Below are 18,081 nucleotides of genomic sequence, written 5' to 3'. Positions count from 1 at the left end.
TCCCTGAGGATTTCAGGTTACTTTGTGGATGTGCTCCAAATGGATTGTCCATTTCTGATTGCTCCTTGTCCCTTTGCATTGTTTGCTTTTCTGTTTTGCCTGTGGCTATATTTTAGCAATCATATATTGCTTTTCTCCCAAAACCCAGAATGGGTGCATGGAGTTTTCATGAAGCAAGTAGATAGCAAGTACTTGGTAAACTTTTATATATGGCCTTCAGAGAATTGTGAAATCTTAGTAAAGTTGGTAGTCATCAGGGACAACCTCCTTATTTAGGTGAGGATCTGACTGAGTCTACAGTGGAGGAGAGTCCAAGAAGTTTCCATGGTGGATGTGTCACTTTAGTGTTCTTTGCAGAAAGATGAGATGGAGTAGGAAAATCTTATAAGATGGTGAAAATATGGAGAGCCAACTGTGGAGAGGACCAGTGCAATACAGAGGGAATCAGACAATCTGGCCATATTGGTGCAGTTGGGAAATTAACTGCAAATCTAGTGTGGACCAGCCAGAGTTTATAGCTCATGGGTTGTGCAGGAAGAACACTTAGCTGCTTGAGAAGAGCAGGGTTTTGGCTCAAGCAATGATGATCCCAGTATCAGGTTTATTTTCAGGTGCAAGAGATGTCACCCTTTCAAGATCCACCTGTTGGAGCCCTAGAAACACAGACTGAGGGATACAAGGAAGTGAGGGCATGAAGGCCTGGAGTCTCGGGTCCTGGTCAGGACTAGAGCACATACGGAACTTCTCAGGAAAGGAGAGCCTGCGGCTAGGCTGCAGATACATTCCTCTGTGCTGCCACAGATGCAAACACAGAGTGAGGTAGGTTTGACCACAAGGACTGGAGACTATTTTAACAAGTGGGCAAGAGGACCTAGCTTGAAGCAGGGAGAAATGGTACACTGCTCTGCCTAGAGGTGATGATGAGGGTGGGGGGAAGAAAGAAAGAAAAAGATGGACCTTTAAAAGACTTTGATGGGAGAAAAGATGGGGCTTGAACAGAGGGTCTAAATAAAAGTGTTACACATCTTGTAGAGTGAACCCATAACAAGTATTCCTCTTATAAGCTTAGTTAGGGCAATGTAATAAATAAATGAATAGAAAGAGTTGAATGAATACAAAGACTGAATGACTAAGTCCATGAATAAATGAATTGAATTAATAAATGCCTGGCCATTGACTAACTGATAATCTTTTCTGCAGCAACCCACAATATTTAAAAATTATATATTGATACAACTATCTATTACCGCCTTAATGTGTGTGTATGCACATATATATGCAAATACATATATTCAGAGAGATAGGTAAATAGATATAGATATAAGATATCAGCTAGACTTTATTTAGAGTGAGCACAATAATTCAAAGTGTTCTTTATGTTTCTCATTCCTTTACAGTCTTTCTCAGCTTTCTCGGCTGCACAGCTAGGATTCAGCCTTTGTGCTGCTTATAGATAAATTCTTTAGCTGAATAGTCATGGCTTATAGACACATTTTCCTTCTCATGATTTTTGAATTGTCTATTTGTGTGTATTTATATTTACATACATACCCACACATATATTAGTGTGTTTTTGTGGGTGCATGTGCATGTGTGCATTCCTTGTTCTTTATTCTTAGTGCTACTTCATTACTTCAGAACACTGCAGCTGTGTATGTATCTTGCTGTCAGCTCTCCTTTGTCATCCAGGGAAGCCCAGCTACACCTGGCACTGGCCCAGCCATAAACTGGTAGATAGACTGGTGTGACTGGGAAATCATCATCCACCCCTTGACATGTCAAGTGTGACTTACCTGTGTTAATTAAACTGACCAGAGCAGATGTAAGCTCCCTCTCAGGTCCAGGGAGTTAATCATGGATAGCTGAGGGGCAAAGTACAATTTTGGGAACCTTAATTCTGACCATGAGTTTGTATTCCATAGGACATGCTGACCCTGTATTCCAGTGTTCTGTTCCCTGGTATAATCTTTGAATCTCAGCTACACTAGTCAATCCACTATTCTCCTTCCTTACTCTCTCACCTTCATCCAGCCTGTCCCAGAGAGAGGGCATCCCTGAGAAGTAAGGTGCCTGGAGCAGCTCTGTCAAGCTGTTCTACAGAACCTCCTAACATTTGCCTCAGGTCTGAAAAGTCAACATGTTCCATCATCATGGAACAGTGATGAAGTTCCAGACATTATTTCTCTGGCTCGTGTCCTGCACTGTTGTCAAATCACTACAGATCATCACAGGTTGTCATGCATAAAAGTAAATTTGATAATGGCTATAAAGGCTGGAAGTAAGTCTAAAGATCATTACAGGTTTTGTCACTCACAGTAACGTTTCATTTAACCTCACACAAATGGCCTTTTTAGGATGTGGGGTTACATTTTCAGTAGGCACATAGCAGTAGACAACAAAAAAGATTGCAGCTTTTGTGACATCCCACCCTATACGTTTTAAGTGCCAACAGTTTCACAGTGTTAAAGGTGAATATAAAGCAAGTGAATCATGACTGATTAAATTACCAGCTGTTAATTATATTGCTGGTTATAAATTATAAACTCTAATTCTAATTAGCACAGCAGTTAATTAATTGACAACTTTGGTTGTGTTAAAACTGAGTCTGGCATGCACAATTCCAAATTCATGGGAAGGGAAAAAAAATGTGTCTACAAGCTGTGTAATCAGTGGCACTGTGACTAAATCCTAGCTGTGCAGATCCTGAGACAGCCTGCAAGAGATCGAGAAACACAAAGGACACTTGAAATTATTATTGTTCTCATACTAAAAATAGTCTCTAGCTGCTATCCAACATGAGGCAAGTCACATATGGAAAACCTGTATTTTAATATCCAACATTACTCACAAAATCAGGAAAATGTACAATTAACTTGATAGTTGATGTTCTAAACAGCGCCTTGGTGAATAGAGACATTTTGCTACTTTAAATCACCATCTGGATGCTATGTAAAAGTTTGTTTTCAATGGCTAGAGCTCTCTTGGCTGGTCCACAGCGCTGCTTGATGACTCTTTTGAACTCATTTGCATATGAATAGTGTCAGATACTATGTTGAAGTTTACCAGGACCACAACTGCCAGCTGAGTGTGCTTGCTTTCTTACAACAATGCTCTGTTTTTCAATAATTGAATAGTTCTTATTTACCAACTTCCAAAGCAAAATATGGGCATTTTAACAATCAAAATCATCCTTTGCCGACTCCTATTGGCACCATATATTTCACCTTCTCTTCATGAATCCTAAATCTTCCCTGTGTATTCATGATTTGCAGGCGTAAGTACTGAAAGGGAATAATTAGAAACATCTGTTTACATTTACCAAAAGCAGATATTAGAAGAATTAAAATAAGCACAACCAGCACGCAATGGCTTAAAGAAATTGATTATACGAGAATGTCTGAATATTACGAGAATGCTGGATTTCTGTGTAAATACACTATATGAATACACCACTGTATGAATACACTGTATGATATAAAAAGACCCTTTATGAAATGATATAAACAGCAAGCAAAGTTAACATGTACTAAGTATTCTGAAATATTCATTTCTTTTCTTCATTTACTGAACAGCTCATCAGTGTGATGTTGAAGGTAACAATGTCTGTTGGGTTGATGGCCACAGTTATTTATAGCATCAGAACCTGGAAGAAGGCAGGACATCCATGCTCTGAGACAGTTCTTGGACACCTGTGCTGAAGCACCACCAGAAAGCTGTGATCCTAGAGCCCTGACCCATGTCTTCATATTGTCATGTTAGCTACTGACAGAGAGTTGGTCGTTTTTGTTGAGACTGCTGGAAGCAGTTTGCAGCAGGATGTATTGGCATCTACTAGAATCTCAGAAGCAAGTGGGAAGATTGTGTTCTTGCAACTCACCCAGCACAGACTCAACTCTCCATGGCAGCACAGGGTGGGAGCCGTCCATATGCCTGCATTTCAGTACACATGTGCATGCTTTCTAAATTTAGACTGTTGATGTTAGGAAACAGAGTTTACTGATTTTAATGAAGTGAAAGGATTCTGTGTAATTATAAGTCAAAATAGTGATCAGAATATGAACTCATGGTGTAAAGACTAATTACATACAAAAATAAGAATCACAAATGGAACTTTTAAAATTACCAGTGCTGGGCCTTGCCTCCTACAATTCTGATCCAAGGCAGTTAGGTTGAGCCCTGGAATTAGACTAGGAATAAGGAAAGAGAAAGAGTAAAGATGACAAGGTACTACCGATAAAGCTGTCAAAAGAGTCGTTGGATAAGGAATCAGTGCTCAAAAGAAATCAGTGCTCAATCTGCTGGTTTGCAGATAAAAACAGGGAGCCATTAGCTAAAGATTTTGTTAAATATCTTAGGGATGGATGAGGTCACCACAGAAGAGAGGAAGAAGGAAGGAAGGAACAGGGACAAATCTGAGGCAGTCGAACATTGAGATATACATGGCCCAGGGAAGTACAGGAGCCATGAGCTGAACAGCCAAATTGCAGCCATTCGATAAGCTCCCCAAGTATTGAGTCAGATGAGGACAAAAGATGTGCCCTTTGGAGGTCATTGGGCATCCTTGCTGGGATCAGGCTGGAGATTGGAAGCAAGTCTCAAGAGGATTGATGATGGGATGGGGGCTCTGTGGTCAGCAATTTGGTTGACTTGAAATTCTAAAGAAATCTCAGTATAAAACCATTAGAAATGGTGAACATGGGGCACCTGGGTGGCTCAATCGGTTAAGTGTCTGACTCTTGGTTTTTTGCTCAGGTCATGGTCTCGTAGTTCGTGGGTTGGAGCTCTGCCTCGTGCTCTGTGCTGGCATCGCAGAGCCTGCTTGGGATTCTCTCTCTCTCCCCCCCCACCCCCTTCTCATGCTCTCTCTCTCTCTCAAAATAAATAAACTTAGGGGTGCCTGGTGGCTCAGCAGGTTAAGTGTCCAACTTTGGCTCAGGTAATGATCTCACAGTTCATTAGTTCAATCCGCACGTCAGGCTCTGTGCTTATAGGTCGGAGCCTGGAGCCAGTTTCAAATTCTGTGTCTCCCTCTTTCTCTCTGTCCCTCCCCCACTCATGCTCTCTCTCTCTCTCTCTCTCTCTCTCTCTCTCTCTCAAGAATAAATATGAAAAAAAAATTAAAGAAAATAAAAGTAAATAAACTTAAAAAATTTAGGAAACAAAATCATATTTAAAAAATAAATAAAATCATGTTAAAAAAATAAATGGTGAACAAATCAAAATAAACATAATTGGAAGGTATCACTGTATCACTTAATTAAAAGGAAAATAAGAGAAAATACCAGGAGCCACAAAAATAGCCAGATTTGGAAAGAAAGCTGAGGAAGAAAGTGTTGGAAACTGTTCTTGGAGCCCTGGAAGCCCTGGAGTCAGTTTTTGTATGTGACCGGTTGGGTCAGTGTTAATGACCAGGCAGCAGAGGGTTAAAATTGAGTCTTCATAGAGCTGGCACACTCAAGGGCCACACACTCATTGAAAGAATATCATAAGAAAAATTTCCCCAAAGGGAATTCCATCAAAGGGAGATAATAAAGAAATGTATCTGTCTCATCTGGGCTTTAAGTGACATGAGAGATACCTTCCCTGAGAATTTGTATCATATGGCTATACTAATCTGGATTTAGGGTTTGACTTTAAACTGCCAAGAAATCTTCACTGCAAGTGATCCAAGGTTATCAACCAATGTGGAATGCCAGGTGAAAGCACATCCACAATCTTATAAAGGGACATGTTGGCAATCCAGGTCACATAGAAGTTCTGCTCACTTGTTCAGCAAATGTTTATGAAGCCTCTATCATATACCAACCACTGTCCTGGCACTGTGCTGGGAATACACCAGTGAGCAAAACCGACAAAGTTTCTGTACTCATGCAGCTTACATTCTAGCATGGAAGAAAGAAAATAAACATAATACAAAATAAATAGATCACTAGGATATGAGCAGGGTTAATAGGACGGAAGATTGCAGGGGATGAAGGTTGCCATTATTAGGAACAGCTTATTCAAAAGGTGAATTTGAGTAAAGACTAAGGTGAGGAAGTCAGACTAGGTGAGGAAGTTTATTTGGAGAAACAGAGTTCCAGACAGAAGACATAGTTAATATAAAAGGACTAAGATAGGAGAATGTCTGTATTGTTTGAGGAACAACAAAGAGGGTATTGTTGCTGACATGAAGTTAGCGTAGGAGAAGAGGCCAGAGCATGTCCACCTGGGCTTTATTTTCAGTGGACTAAGGTGCCATTGTATATTTCTAAACACAGGAGCAAATGATCTGACATAAATTGTTAAAAATCATTCTGGATGCTGTGTTGGGAAGAAGACCATGGGAGAATAGAGGTTTAAGAAACCAGTTAGGAGGCTTTGATAGTGTGGAGGGGAGAAAGATGGTTTTTGACCAGGCTGGTAGCGATAGCAGTGATAAGTGGCTGAACCATAGTCCCCTTTTAATGTGGAGTCACAGATAGATTGATGTAGAATGTGAGGGAAGAGATGAACAGAAAATGAATGGAGATTCTGATTTGAGTAACTGCAAGGATGGAATACCTTCAAATGAATTGGGAAGACTATAAGTGGTTCTGTTCTTAGGGTAAAATTAGCAGTTCAATCTGGATGTGTAGATTTTGATTTATAAATCAGGCTGGAGATAAAATTTGGGAATACTAAGCATACAGATGGAATGTAAAACCATGAAGTTAGCAGAGATCACTAAGGAAGTGAGTGCAGATAGAGAAAAAAAGTGATGGAGGTTTGGTTGATTGGGTAGATGGTGGTTCAGAATAAGGAGCCTTGGGGCACCCTGGCATTAAGAAGAAAAGAAAGAATTGGAGTAAGAGACAAAGAAGATGGGCCAGTTGAGCAGAAGGAAAAGCAAAAGACAGTGTGTCAAGGACAGTGATTGGTCTAGGATTTCACCCACAGTTTCATGGATGCTGGAAGAAGGTATGAATCTCATGGCTGAGACAAAGGATAGTTTACTACTCTTATCTAAGGCCAACTACATAATTTGTGTGATCCAGTGCAAAATGAGAGTAAAAAGCAGGAAAATGTCATTCCTCTCCTATCTGAAAGTTAGCGCTTGTGTTTTTCCTTCCTTACACACTGTGCTTGATTGAGTGTATGAAAATCTACATCACAGTTTCTTTCTGGCTACCTATACCTTGATTATAATGTCCGAGAAGATAGGATTACTTCATGTAATTACATTCAGTAATGTTCACCCAAATATTTATGCTGAAATTAATAACAATTCAGAAAAAGAATGATTATCAAGCCAATATATTCTTAGTTATAGAGTATAATATTTTTAATATTGTTGATTTATCTAATAACAATAACCTAACAAGTTCTGGGTAGAGACCAGAAATAGACATGATCTCATAAATGAATGGGCTTGCTGTCTAAAAATAGCATATCTTCTTGGAATCTGAAAGTACTTTAAAATATGTATCATCACTAATCTACATGATTTGTCTCTGAGGAGACGAAATCCATTGTTAAATCCTGATATAGAGGCCTATATATAAAAGCAAAGGGCATTGAACTCTCATAGCATAAGTATCTGGGAGGGGTTTTTCATTTAAAATGGGAATATTCTTCCTTTATTTTATGACAAATAAACACCTTTCGTTCTGTTGTAGCATATTTTTCCTTGTTTTCTGCCTTGAAGGGATTGAAACAGAAGTGATTTTAAGTGATACTCAGTTCAGCAAATCTAATAATATGAACTCTAGAAGCCATGCAACCCAAAAGATGACCATCACTATTTAAAGACATACAATCTTTAACCTCATAGTCATCTGCAGGCACCATGCTCAAGCAAGGGAAGAGCACAGTCTTGATAAATGCCACAGAGTCAGAATATGGACAAATCACTCACAAGTCTCCAGATGTAACATTCTTCCAGTTGTTTGAATATCCCTCAAATATAGAGATGTTAAGAGTTCTTTGCACAAGCAATATGTCTGTTTCTCATATCCAATGCTTGGAGCATTTTTGAATGAGTGACATATTTAAGAGACATCACATCCCCTTTTGGGAGCCTATTAATTAAAGATAGTTGCTGGAAAATAAAGATATGTATCTGATTATATATACATAATAATAATTGTAAATATAATAACTTTATATAAATGTATATACACACATGTTGCAGACTATAATTTGTAAACAGTCTGGTGTCTTAGTGAGTATTATTTAGATAAATACTTTTTAGAAAAGAGGAGAATATGTAGTGACTCTCCAGTTTATAAGCACATTCCAAAATTTCATTTATATGGCGTTTGTGCTGAGTTGGAACATCTGTTCCCATACAGAGTGTGAGACATCTGATCATATTATATATTCTTCTATTTAACCTCCTATGCATCTGAGATCTCTTGTTGGACTCAGTCTTCTCTAGACATGAGTAAGTGTTCTTCTGGAATGCAATTTGAGAGTTCAGGAGCTTATTGCTAATCATGGGGACATCAGTGGAAACACTCCCAACCCTCTGTACTGTTGTTGCCAACTCATGGACCAGTTCTAGATATGGAAGGCATTTAGGAAATAGGATTAACATAACCCAGTAACAGAGTAATGTTGGATGTAGGATGAGAAAGAAGGAAGAGATTGGTATACAGACTCTGGTTTTGGTTTAGTTGAGAATGAGTGAGTGGGTACAGAATGGTGGTATGGAATGAGAATAGATTTGGGATAGAAAGATAAGGTAAGAAAGAAAGATGAGTTAATTTTGGAAATATTGAGCTTGGGTGCCTGTGGGGCATTTGGAAAGGTTCAAAAGGCAGCTGGATCCATCCATGCAAACTCAGGAAAATACAATGGGTCAGATAAACTGATGGAGGAACCTAGGAATGTGAAAGAACAGTGGAGATACTTCTTTCTTCTGGTGCCTTGGTGCCCAGTTTGGGAGAATAAATAACTTCCCCTAGGGGAAAAAAAAGTATATAGAGCCATCAATTTAAAATTAAAGGGGGCTATGGAGAGAACACTTAGTGAACATGTTTTGCATACAGATGGGTCAATTGACTATAAAATAGAGTTTTTCCCATTTTAAAATGGAAAGGGATGTTGAGAATTCTATATTAAAGTATTAGGCTGAGTCTTTTTTACCTGCACCTCTAAATAATAAAGCACATTTTCCTTTGCAGTTTGGCATGCACTTGCATGGAATAATGGGCTAAGGGTCCAACTGTTAAAAAGGATCATTTTTCATCATGTGCTGGGGAGGTTTCATTGAGGAATGACTAGCCCTGCTCTAGGATGAGGGAAGAGAATGTAGAATTTTCCAAATGCCTATTATGAGTCAAGCATTGTTAGCTCAATTAATTGCTAGAGCACTTTTGTAAAATGACCATTCTTAGTTTCTTTTTTCCACAAGAGATTTCTGAGACTCAGAGTGATTAGGTAACTTTCCCAGGTAAAGTACCAGGCAAAGAAGGTGACCCAGTGTGTCAGTGGCATCCTGCTCCACCACCTCCTGCAAATCACCCCCTGTCAGAGTCTCATTTAGCCTAGGCATCTCTCTTACATCTTCCTGGTTCTCGTTGGCTTATGTTGAATTCTTGATTTCTTTGAATACTACCTTTTTTTTTGTCCTTTGAATGTAGGTCAGTATAATCATTTTCCTTTTCTAACTTAATAGATTCAAAAAAATACCTATGATATCTATTCATATATGGAAAGAAAAACATATGTCTAGAGTAATTTATATCCTATGTAAGTTTTTCAGATGGCTATAGAGGATCAGGAACTTGTAACTATTTTCATCAGCCATTTTACATTTCATACAGAGATGACTGGTTAATCTTTGAATACATTTAACATTTAGATGGATGAATAAAAAATACAAACTATGAACCTTTGGGCGGGTATAACAATTATAAGAAGACCAGACCATTCTCATAGGCACACCAGCTTCCTTCCCTGCCATCCCCAGACTTAGTAGATATCCCTTAAATATACACTTCTTTTGCATTATTGTAAATTTCTTGACTCTTGATGGGTGCTCTTCACTATGCTAAGCCTTTAAGAGTGTGTGGCAGGCAGTCTCCAGACAGAGTAAGTGGGCTTAAGTGAAATGATTCACATACATTTGCCCAGCCAGCAGGAGGCTGACTTGAGACTTGGGCATGTTTGATTCCAAAGCTCCTTCTCTTAATCACTTCCATTTTCTTTGGTTCAATTTTATGTCTACCTCCTAAATTGTGAGCTACTTACAGTTACAAATTATGTCTTTCTTATCTCTGGGTCCCTAGCACTCTGCATGGTTCCTGGCTTGCAGAGATACTCAGTGAATGCTTAAAGGGGATCAGGAAGAAGAGAGGGTAGCAAAGAGATGAGGGTCATACTTTCTTAGGAAAGATCACATATGGATTCAACAAATGGGGACTGAAGTCTGTTGTCGGAGGAGAGAGGTATGTAATGTTGGATACTCATTTTTAGGTCATTAAAAAATGGATTAGGATTTTCTAAATATATCTTGTTAATAGAAGTGCCAAGAGTCCCCCAACCTGATCTCAGAAGGAAGTTGCCACCACCTAGGTCTTATGTAAACTTTCAGAACAATTTTCCTTAACCTGAGAACAACTTACCTGTAAGGTTTTGTATCATAAACTTGCTGAACCAGATGCAAATGCAGGTGTCCTGTGGCTTTCACAGCTGCAGCTAGATATTTAAATGTAGTTTAGAGATTGCATTTCTTTCTCAGGGTTAGTAAATTTTGTCTTCATTTCCTGTGCTGAGGAAATCTTGTCAATTTCTTAATTGCAGAATAATGAGCAGTATTTCCACTTTTGAATATGTATTCTTGTTTTTAATGTGATAAATGTGGAGAGATTTCCTCAAGCAGAAAGAAATTTGCAATTTATTTGAGTTGCTTGAGTGCCCAAAAGATGGGCTGAGGTTTTATTTTGTTATTTGTGTTGTTGTTGCTGCTGCTGTTTGTATATTCTCAGGAGATTTTTCAAAGGATTGCCACCTATGTGTAAATGCTTGGCAGGTGAATGACTCATACTTAAGAATGCCTATTCCCTGCCCCCAGCCACTGGGGATTCTGGAGCTATGAGTGCCAGCAATCCTTTCCTAGCAGCCTCAGACTGCCTATCTCCTCCTGCCCGCTCCCCTCCCCATTGCTATCTCAGCCCACTGGCTCCAGACCATAGGACCCTGGGCTGGGCTGGTGTCTTACCCAGGAACTCTGGCTTCTGACTTTGCATGAAGTGGATTTTTGTAATCTGGGGTAAAACCTGACAACTGTGTCATATTTTTTCGAGGACAGAAATTATACAAATTCTAAATGTGTTAAAAATTTGAAAACTCCACTTACTATTTTATTTGTTCTCACTTTGTGAGGCAATAGGAATGCACCTCAGTGGACTTTAGTATGCTGACTGAATTGATACACAAACACATGCACACATCCACACACAAACACGCAGAGAAGAGACAGGGACCATGACTTCATTAGATTATCAGAGGGATTAATGATTCCCCCCGCAAAAGACCCAAGGAATAAACAATCTCTTAATTGAATTATTTTGTTTGTAAGATTCTTTTAAAGAAAGACTGTTTTGAATACAATTCTTCAATATTTCTTCATGCTGATCTAAAGTTTGTTATAGGCCTTTTATAGGACACATAAAAATTCAAGACATAGAGTCTTATCTAATGATTTTGATGAGTTACCATAGTTCAAACCAACTATAATTAAATAATTCACATTTATACATTATATCCCAGAGAATTCTGAGTCCTAGGGGACTAGAGAATTCTGGATGAGGAAACTCCTGGGTTTTCTTCCTTATTGCTTGATGTCTCTCCACTGAATCCCATATCCCAGGGCTACAGTCCCCACTGGAATCTGTCACAGTATAAATCAGAGAGCTGGATGTTTTCCTTGTATGGACAACCATCTCAGATATAGATGAACCTGGAAGGGTAGAGGCTTAGAAGGTCTCAGCAGGGGTCCTGGGTCCAGGTTCCCCCACCCCCACCACACACACATCTCAGTCCATTTGTGACTAGATATGGGACACAACTGAGTCTCCACTAGTGAAGAAGTGGCTAAGCTAACCTGGGAGGCCAAGGACTGTTGCTCTACAAGGGCTTCCAGCTGACTTCCCTGGCAAGGATTTGAGGCTAGACTACTGAGGGAATAGAGAAGCAGAGGTGGTAGGAGGTGCTGGCAGCTGAAGGGACTAAGGTCCAGGAAATCAGTGCCTTTCCTTACAGCCTCCCAACTAAACATTCCAGAGTTGTAACTGCATCTAAACCAGAAACCCAATGTTCTCAGAGTACCCAGGGCTGTTGAATGGCCTGCTAACACAATAGATGGTATTACTATCCATGCACACACACCCAATGTGTCCATAAATTACTTTATGGGAGGAATGTTTTATAAATGTTTTAAGTACTACAAATCTCAACCACCACCCAAAGCACAATCTTCTAAAATAAAGTGATACTATATTATATCCAGAAGGAACTTTGTGAGCCTAGGTCTGAAGAATTTGGGACAGGGTTAGGAGTGAAGGTTATCCCTCTCAATCCATGAAGGCCTCACAGATGAGGGGATTCTGTGTCTTCTCAACACAGGCCTCTGTCATGTGGCTCACTCCATTGGCAGCTATTTCCATAAATCTTGATCTCTCTTGGCCATCACCCCTCCTCTTTCTGCCAGCATGCTCTGTCTAAATGTGCTGATATGGCTGGTTGTGCCATAGCCAAGGATCAGTGCCAGGAAACAGACTGTCTCTTCCTACTGTGTGCTAATCTATTTAAGCCCACCCTCCCAAGGTGAGATTTCTGGAGGCTGTTCCCATTGCACTACATGGTGAAGGAACTTACTTGATGGTCCCCTGTGTCCCACCCCTCCTGGATACCCACTACTCTCATGAGCCTGTTTCTCCTAGACTCCTGCTTCTCCCCATGTCCCACCCCTTTTTGCACCTTGTTCCTCTGCATTCCTTGCTGAGCCTGGCTGCTCCCTGCTGCCCTTTCTTCCCAGAAGTCCACTATTCCATTGAGCCTCTGTCCTCCAGACTCTTGATTTTCCTCACCCTGGGCCCACCTCTCACTCTGACCTGCTCTGACCCCCGTACCTTCTAATGCCAGCTTCTCCCCACAGTCCACTCCTCCCTAACCCCCACCCCCCTCACACCCACTCCTCCCTAATGTCTCTCTACAGGAGATTAAGTTTTCCCTGCAAAGGGCAGAGATGGGAAAGGAAGAGACCATTACAATTTTCTCTCACCCTAGCAGAAGCTTTTGGTGTCTGAGATTTCTTGTCAGTGTGACTGGAGACGCCTCCCTGTGCTCAAGTGGATCATGTGGTCAGAGCAGGAAAGATGAAAGCCAAAGACACAGTGAGCTCTGCAGAGGCCCAGGACATTGGCATCCGCCACTGGTATCAGACTCACTAGTTCCTACTCCCCATGAACCTTGGAGCCCCTGAAAGCCCTGCACTTGAGAAATGCCATTTCAAGGCCTCTGCCCTGTTCTCTTTGATCTCCCTCAAACCCCACCCCCCAAGCTGCCCCACATTTGGTGGTGACCACTCCAGGAAGAAGGTGAGGAGGGCTTATGAAGACCCTGGGGACCTCTGAATGTGGAAAACATAAACTTGTCTGGGATTCCCTAAAGAAAAGAAACTTTCACAAGGCATTTGCCTACATAGCAGCTGTACTAAATATTTGCAATGATGGGGGCTTTAGTGGTGCCACAATTCTTACTCCTCTCAAAAGCTGAATTATCTTACATGACTTGATTCTCTAGTAACCAAGATATCTTTGCAGACTATCCTCCCACCAAGCTCATTTCAGTGTATTATGCAGAACTATTTAGCTTCTGTCCTTAGGAGCTTTGTTTTGAGGTTGAGAGTCACACCCTCCAGGGAGGGAGCCCCAAATTCAAATCCCACTTCCCCAGGTTACTCCTATTTATTGGGGCATGGGGGAAAGGAAGCAAATTACTTGAGCTTTCTAAAACATTTTTCTTCATTGATGGGGGATGATAGTGAGAATACTGATAATCCCTGTTTTACATTTAAATGACTCTAGCATAAGGCCTAGCACATACCAAGAGATCAGAGCATGTTAATTGCTGCTGACATTACCGTGCATGGTGCTCACCACTGCACAGAACAGGAGTCAGTACTGTGGCCCACTTAACACTAAAATCTCCCATTAACTGCCCCAACTGCACAAGAGAGCAAAGGGAGGATTGGACTTGTCTGCTGTCCCCTTTCCTTTGTCTGCCAATCTGTACAGGAGAAAGAAGTGGCATACTGACTAGTGTCCCCACTGGTGTAATGATGGCATTGCTTTAGAAAGCACAGCTGATACAGCAGGTTTGAATTTAAATACTAGTTTTCTCCCTGTACGACATAAGCTCTCCCCAACTCTAATCCACTCAACTCACCTCAGCAAACACCCAAGACCAAAATTGAGATGTGCTGCTGCTTGTGTGGAGAACAGCACAAGACCCAGAGTCCAAGTTTGATGACAACTGAGTTCCCAGGGCAAAATGACACATTCCCTACAACCTCACAGCAACCCATATGAATGCAAGTTGGAAGGAAACTCGGAGAAGTGCTAGACTTCATGACTCAGGCGTAGGATGTGGGCTTAGAAACCAAAGAGAGAAGCAAGTGAAATGCTTCTATTTCAATAAGAATGTAATTTGGAGCATTACATTCAAATTGAAAATCCTTTAGTTGCTACTGCTGATTTCCAACTTATGCCACCAAAACTTTGCATGTTTTAGTTAAAGATGCACCACCTACATTAACCATCGTTTCTGCTAATGCAGGGTATGTGATTGCACTCTTTGTGGGTCCATTCACATCAAGCTTAATATCTGTGAAATTTTAGGATTTCCTTAACCTGTACCCCCTTTCCACCTGTTCTCCCTATCACCCACCAGCAAGCACTCTCCACCCATTTGATCACACCTGATTTTCCTGATCCACAATTTTGTGTTTAAAATCGGTTGTATTATTATTTAGGTATGGCAGACACAACAGATCAGGAGGCAACTGACATTGAAAAGATAGTTTGTTAATCACAGACCCCAAGAGAAGGGGACACACAATCCATTGCAGGGGATGTGAGGCACACAGGGAAGCACCAGGGTCAGTCACAGGCAAGAAGGGAAGCTGTGGGCAAGAGCCTTTATGGTGGTTTCCATGGGAAGGAATGGGCATGGGGGAGGCTGGATAAACAGGCTTAGGATTGGCTAGTTTCAGTAATTAAAGTGGGCCCTATGGTCTAGACTGTCTGTAGTTGCCTGGTACTTGGACATAGATGATGTATTGGCCTTGAGTGTGAAAGCCCAATACAGAAAGCACTTGGGATGTGAGCTCTGGCATTTGGGGTGTAAGCTCTGGATTGGTTGGTTTGAATTTGGAGTTTAGAGCTTAATGGGATTGTTTATTATGTATAGGGATTAGCTAGCCCTTAGAGGAGGGAGAGAAGTCCCTCCAAGGTCAACCAGGGTCCAGATGTTAAAACATGGGAAAATATAAAATAAAAGACAAGATTAATACACTTGGTTGGGTCAGTTGCTACTTGAAACCTTCAATGACTTTCATTGGCTATGGAGTTGACATTGAAGTTTTTCCACCTTCTTGGTCACTGCCACAGAATCCAGCCTTGCTGACCACTTTGTCCTTTTCCCCTCTTGAACTCTAAGTTCCAGCAAAACTGAACTCTTCAAGGATTCTCATCAATGCAATAAAAGCAGCACCCTCGTATGATTTTTTTTCATGCTCCCTATCTAATATCTGGCTAACCAAGGTCTTTCTTTAATGCTACCTGCTCTGTGAGGATGGGAGGTGGGCTGGGGGACAGTTCACACAGGTAATGCCAGACACAGAGCTCTGCCCATATAAGTGCCTGGGGTGGGGGGGGGGAACTCCTCTCTGTGTCTTCTCATCTACACAAATAGTATCTCTCCTTCAAGCTGCAAATGAAACCTCTATAAAGACTCCTCAGCCCATTTGAATTTTCTTGATTCCCCCCCTCTGATTTTTTATGGCCCCTATAGTTTAAAACTTATTCTATTTATAGTTATTTAGAATGCATTGGTTTTTGTCACCTCCTTGCCTGTGAGCACCTGGAGAAAAACATCCAGGTGTGTTCTTTGACATTTCAGAGGCTTCTATGTTCTAACACTCTTGAGGTCAGTGATAAATAGGCATTGTTAGATTAGCAAGCACTGAGAACTGCCCTGTGAGTCAGTAAAATGAGTATTGCATAGGATGTCATAAGACCTGTGTCTAGGATAGATTCTTCAATTGATTTGCAATCCCCTCTCTCACTGTGCACAAAGCCAGGATGTTTTCAGATACCTGTAAGTGTGTGAATTCAGAAGTTCCTATATGTAACAGTGTTTTTTCCTTCCCTGGTTGGAGAGTTTAGATACTTATATAGTGGGGTTTTCAGTTTGGATTCTTATATAGTGGGGTTCAGGATGTCCCATGAATATTACCAAATTTTCAGACTTGATTGTTGTAGACTTGAATATTGATTGCCAAAAAGAATAGAAATTTAAAAATAGAATTTTCATGCTCAGCTTGATTTCTTTCTTTCTTACTACATTAATGACTTTGCAAAAGAAATCCCAAAACAAACAAACAAACAAACAAACAAACCAAAACAGTAGGATCATCTGCCTAGATATGTGCTTATTTTGTTGGCAAGCCTGTAAGGGTTATACCATGGTCCATTTCTCTTCTCCTATATCCAGCGTAAGCTACTGGCTCCCATTTTTCCCAGACAAATGTATCATCATCTCAAGGTGATGATATGGCCTAGTTAGTATAGAAATGGTGTTCTGGAAGAAAAAAAGAATAAAGCATAGAGACCTCCCACCGGTCATTGGGTGGCCAAAGTATGTTTACAGAGTTTGTATTTACAGCTTTCTCAGAGGGTAGGAGAGGAAAGAGGCTTATGTTGCAGAGAGAATTTGTAAATAGAGGTCCTCTGCCATAGGTGGTGAAGACACATGTGTGTCTGGTGGGAGATGGAGGACATAGGAGAGGGCTCAGGGTCCTCCCAGCAACCTGATATTATGATGACTTTTTAAAAATTATTTTTTGTCCCTTATGTCTGTGTGGCTATTGCTTAAATGCCAATTTGTCTAGTCTGGTTCTTGTCTAAATAAAACAGAGGATTTTTTTTCTAAAACAGAGGATTTATTAGCATGATTTATACCTATTAAACCTAGTATTTATTTGCATTTACAAGAAAGCAACCAAGCTTCCAACCCTGCCTGAAAATAATACCCACTTCTTCTGGATTCCAACCTGAATTTGACCAGTCATGGAGGAAATACGCCTGTGGCTGAGCACAAACTAACTTTTTCCTTTTCTTTCCCCCCCTAGGATTACACCTTAACCATGTATTTTCAACAATATTGGAGAGATAAAAGGCTTGCCTATTCTGGGATCCCTCTCAACCTCACGCTTGACAATCGAGTGGCTGACCAGCTATGGGTGCCTGACACATATTTCTTAAATGACAAAAAGTCATTTGTGCATGGAGTGACAGTGAAAAACCGCATGATCCGCCTTCACCCTGATGGGACGGTGCTGTACGGGCTCAGGTCTGTCTGCCTTTTCAGGGCTAATTTCGCAGTTGCATGACTCATTGGCATTGAATTTCTCACTTGAGATGATTATAGGAAGTGAGGCCATGTCCTCAGATTAATTAGGAGACATCCACGGAACACTGAGATTTGCGCGCGCGCACACACACACACATACACACACACACATAAGATTTGGTGTATTACTGTTACTATAAATAGTCATCACACAAGGGAAAAACCATCTCCTTGGACTGATTTTAAATAATCGCATTGCCGTATCTGAGAGCACAGATTCTCTGAGGACGGATTTCCTATATCATAGCCACAAAGGCTGTAATGAATATTGCTCTGACACTGCAGAGGCTTTCAATAAAGTTGTCCCACAGCTGTTTGCTGAGGTGAAAAAACTGTCTAGTTTTGCCATTATATGGGATAGTCTCCTCAGAGCTTTATGAGGTAGTGTCACCAATATTTATGGGAATGACTAAATGCAAG

The 18,081-nt window shown here is 40.7% G+C and overlaps 1 protein-coding gene across 3 annotated transcripts in view; it reads left to right on the top strand.

Annotated features, from left to right (window-relative positions):
• Positions 1-18,081, top strand: part of GABRB3 (gamma-aminobutyric acid type A receptor subunit beta3) — a 466,981-nt gene that overhangs the window by 376,902 nt on the left and 71,998 nt on the right. For all 3 annotated transcript variants that reach the window (XM_019831992.3, XM_019831993.3, XM_011282816.4), the window contains one exon: positions 17,381-17,601. In XM_019831992.3, coding sequence (XP_019687551.1) covers positions 17,381-17,601 — 221 coding nt within the window. The remainder of the gene's footprint in view (positions 1-17,380; positions 17,602-18,081) is intronic.

The sequence above is a fragment of the Felis catus genome, chromosome B3, assembly GCF_018350175.1.
Source record: "Felis catus isolate Fca126 chromosome B3, F.catus_Fca126_mat1.0, whole genome shotgun sequence".
NCBI classification, from domain to species: domain Eukaryota; kingdom Metazoa; phylum Chordata; class Mammalia; order Carnivora; family Felidae; genus Felis; species Felis catus.
This window is presented reverse-complemented; position numbering and strand designations above follow the sequence as displayed.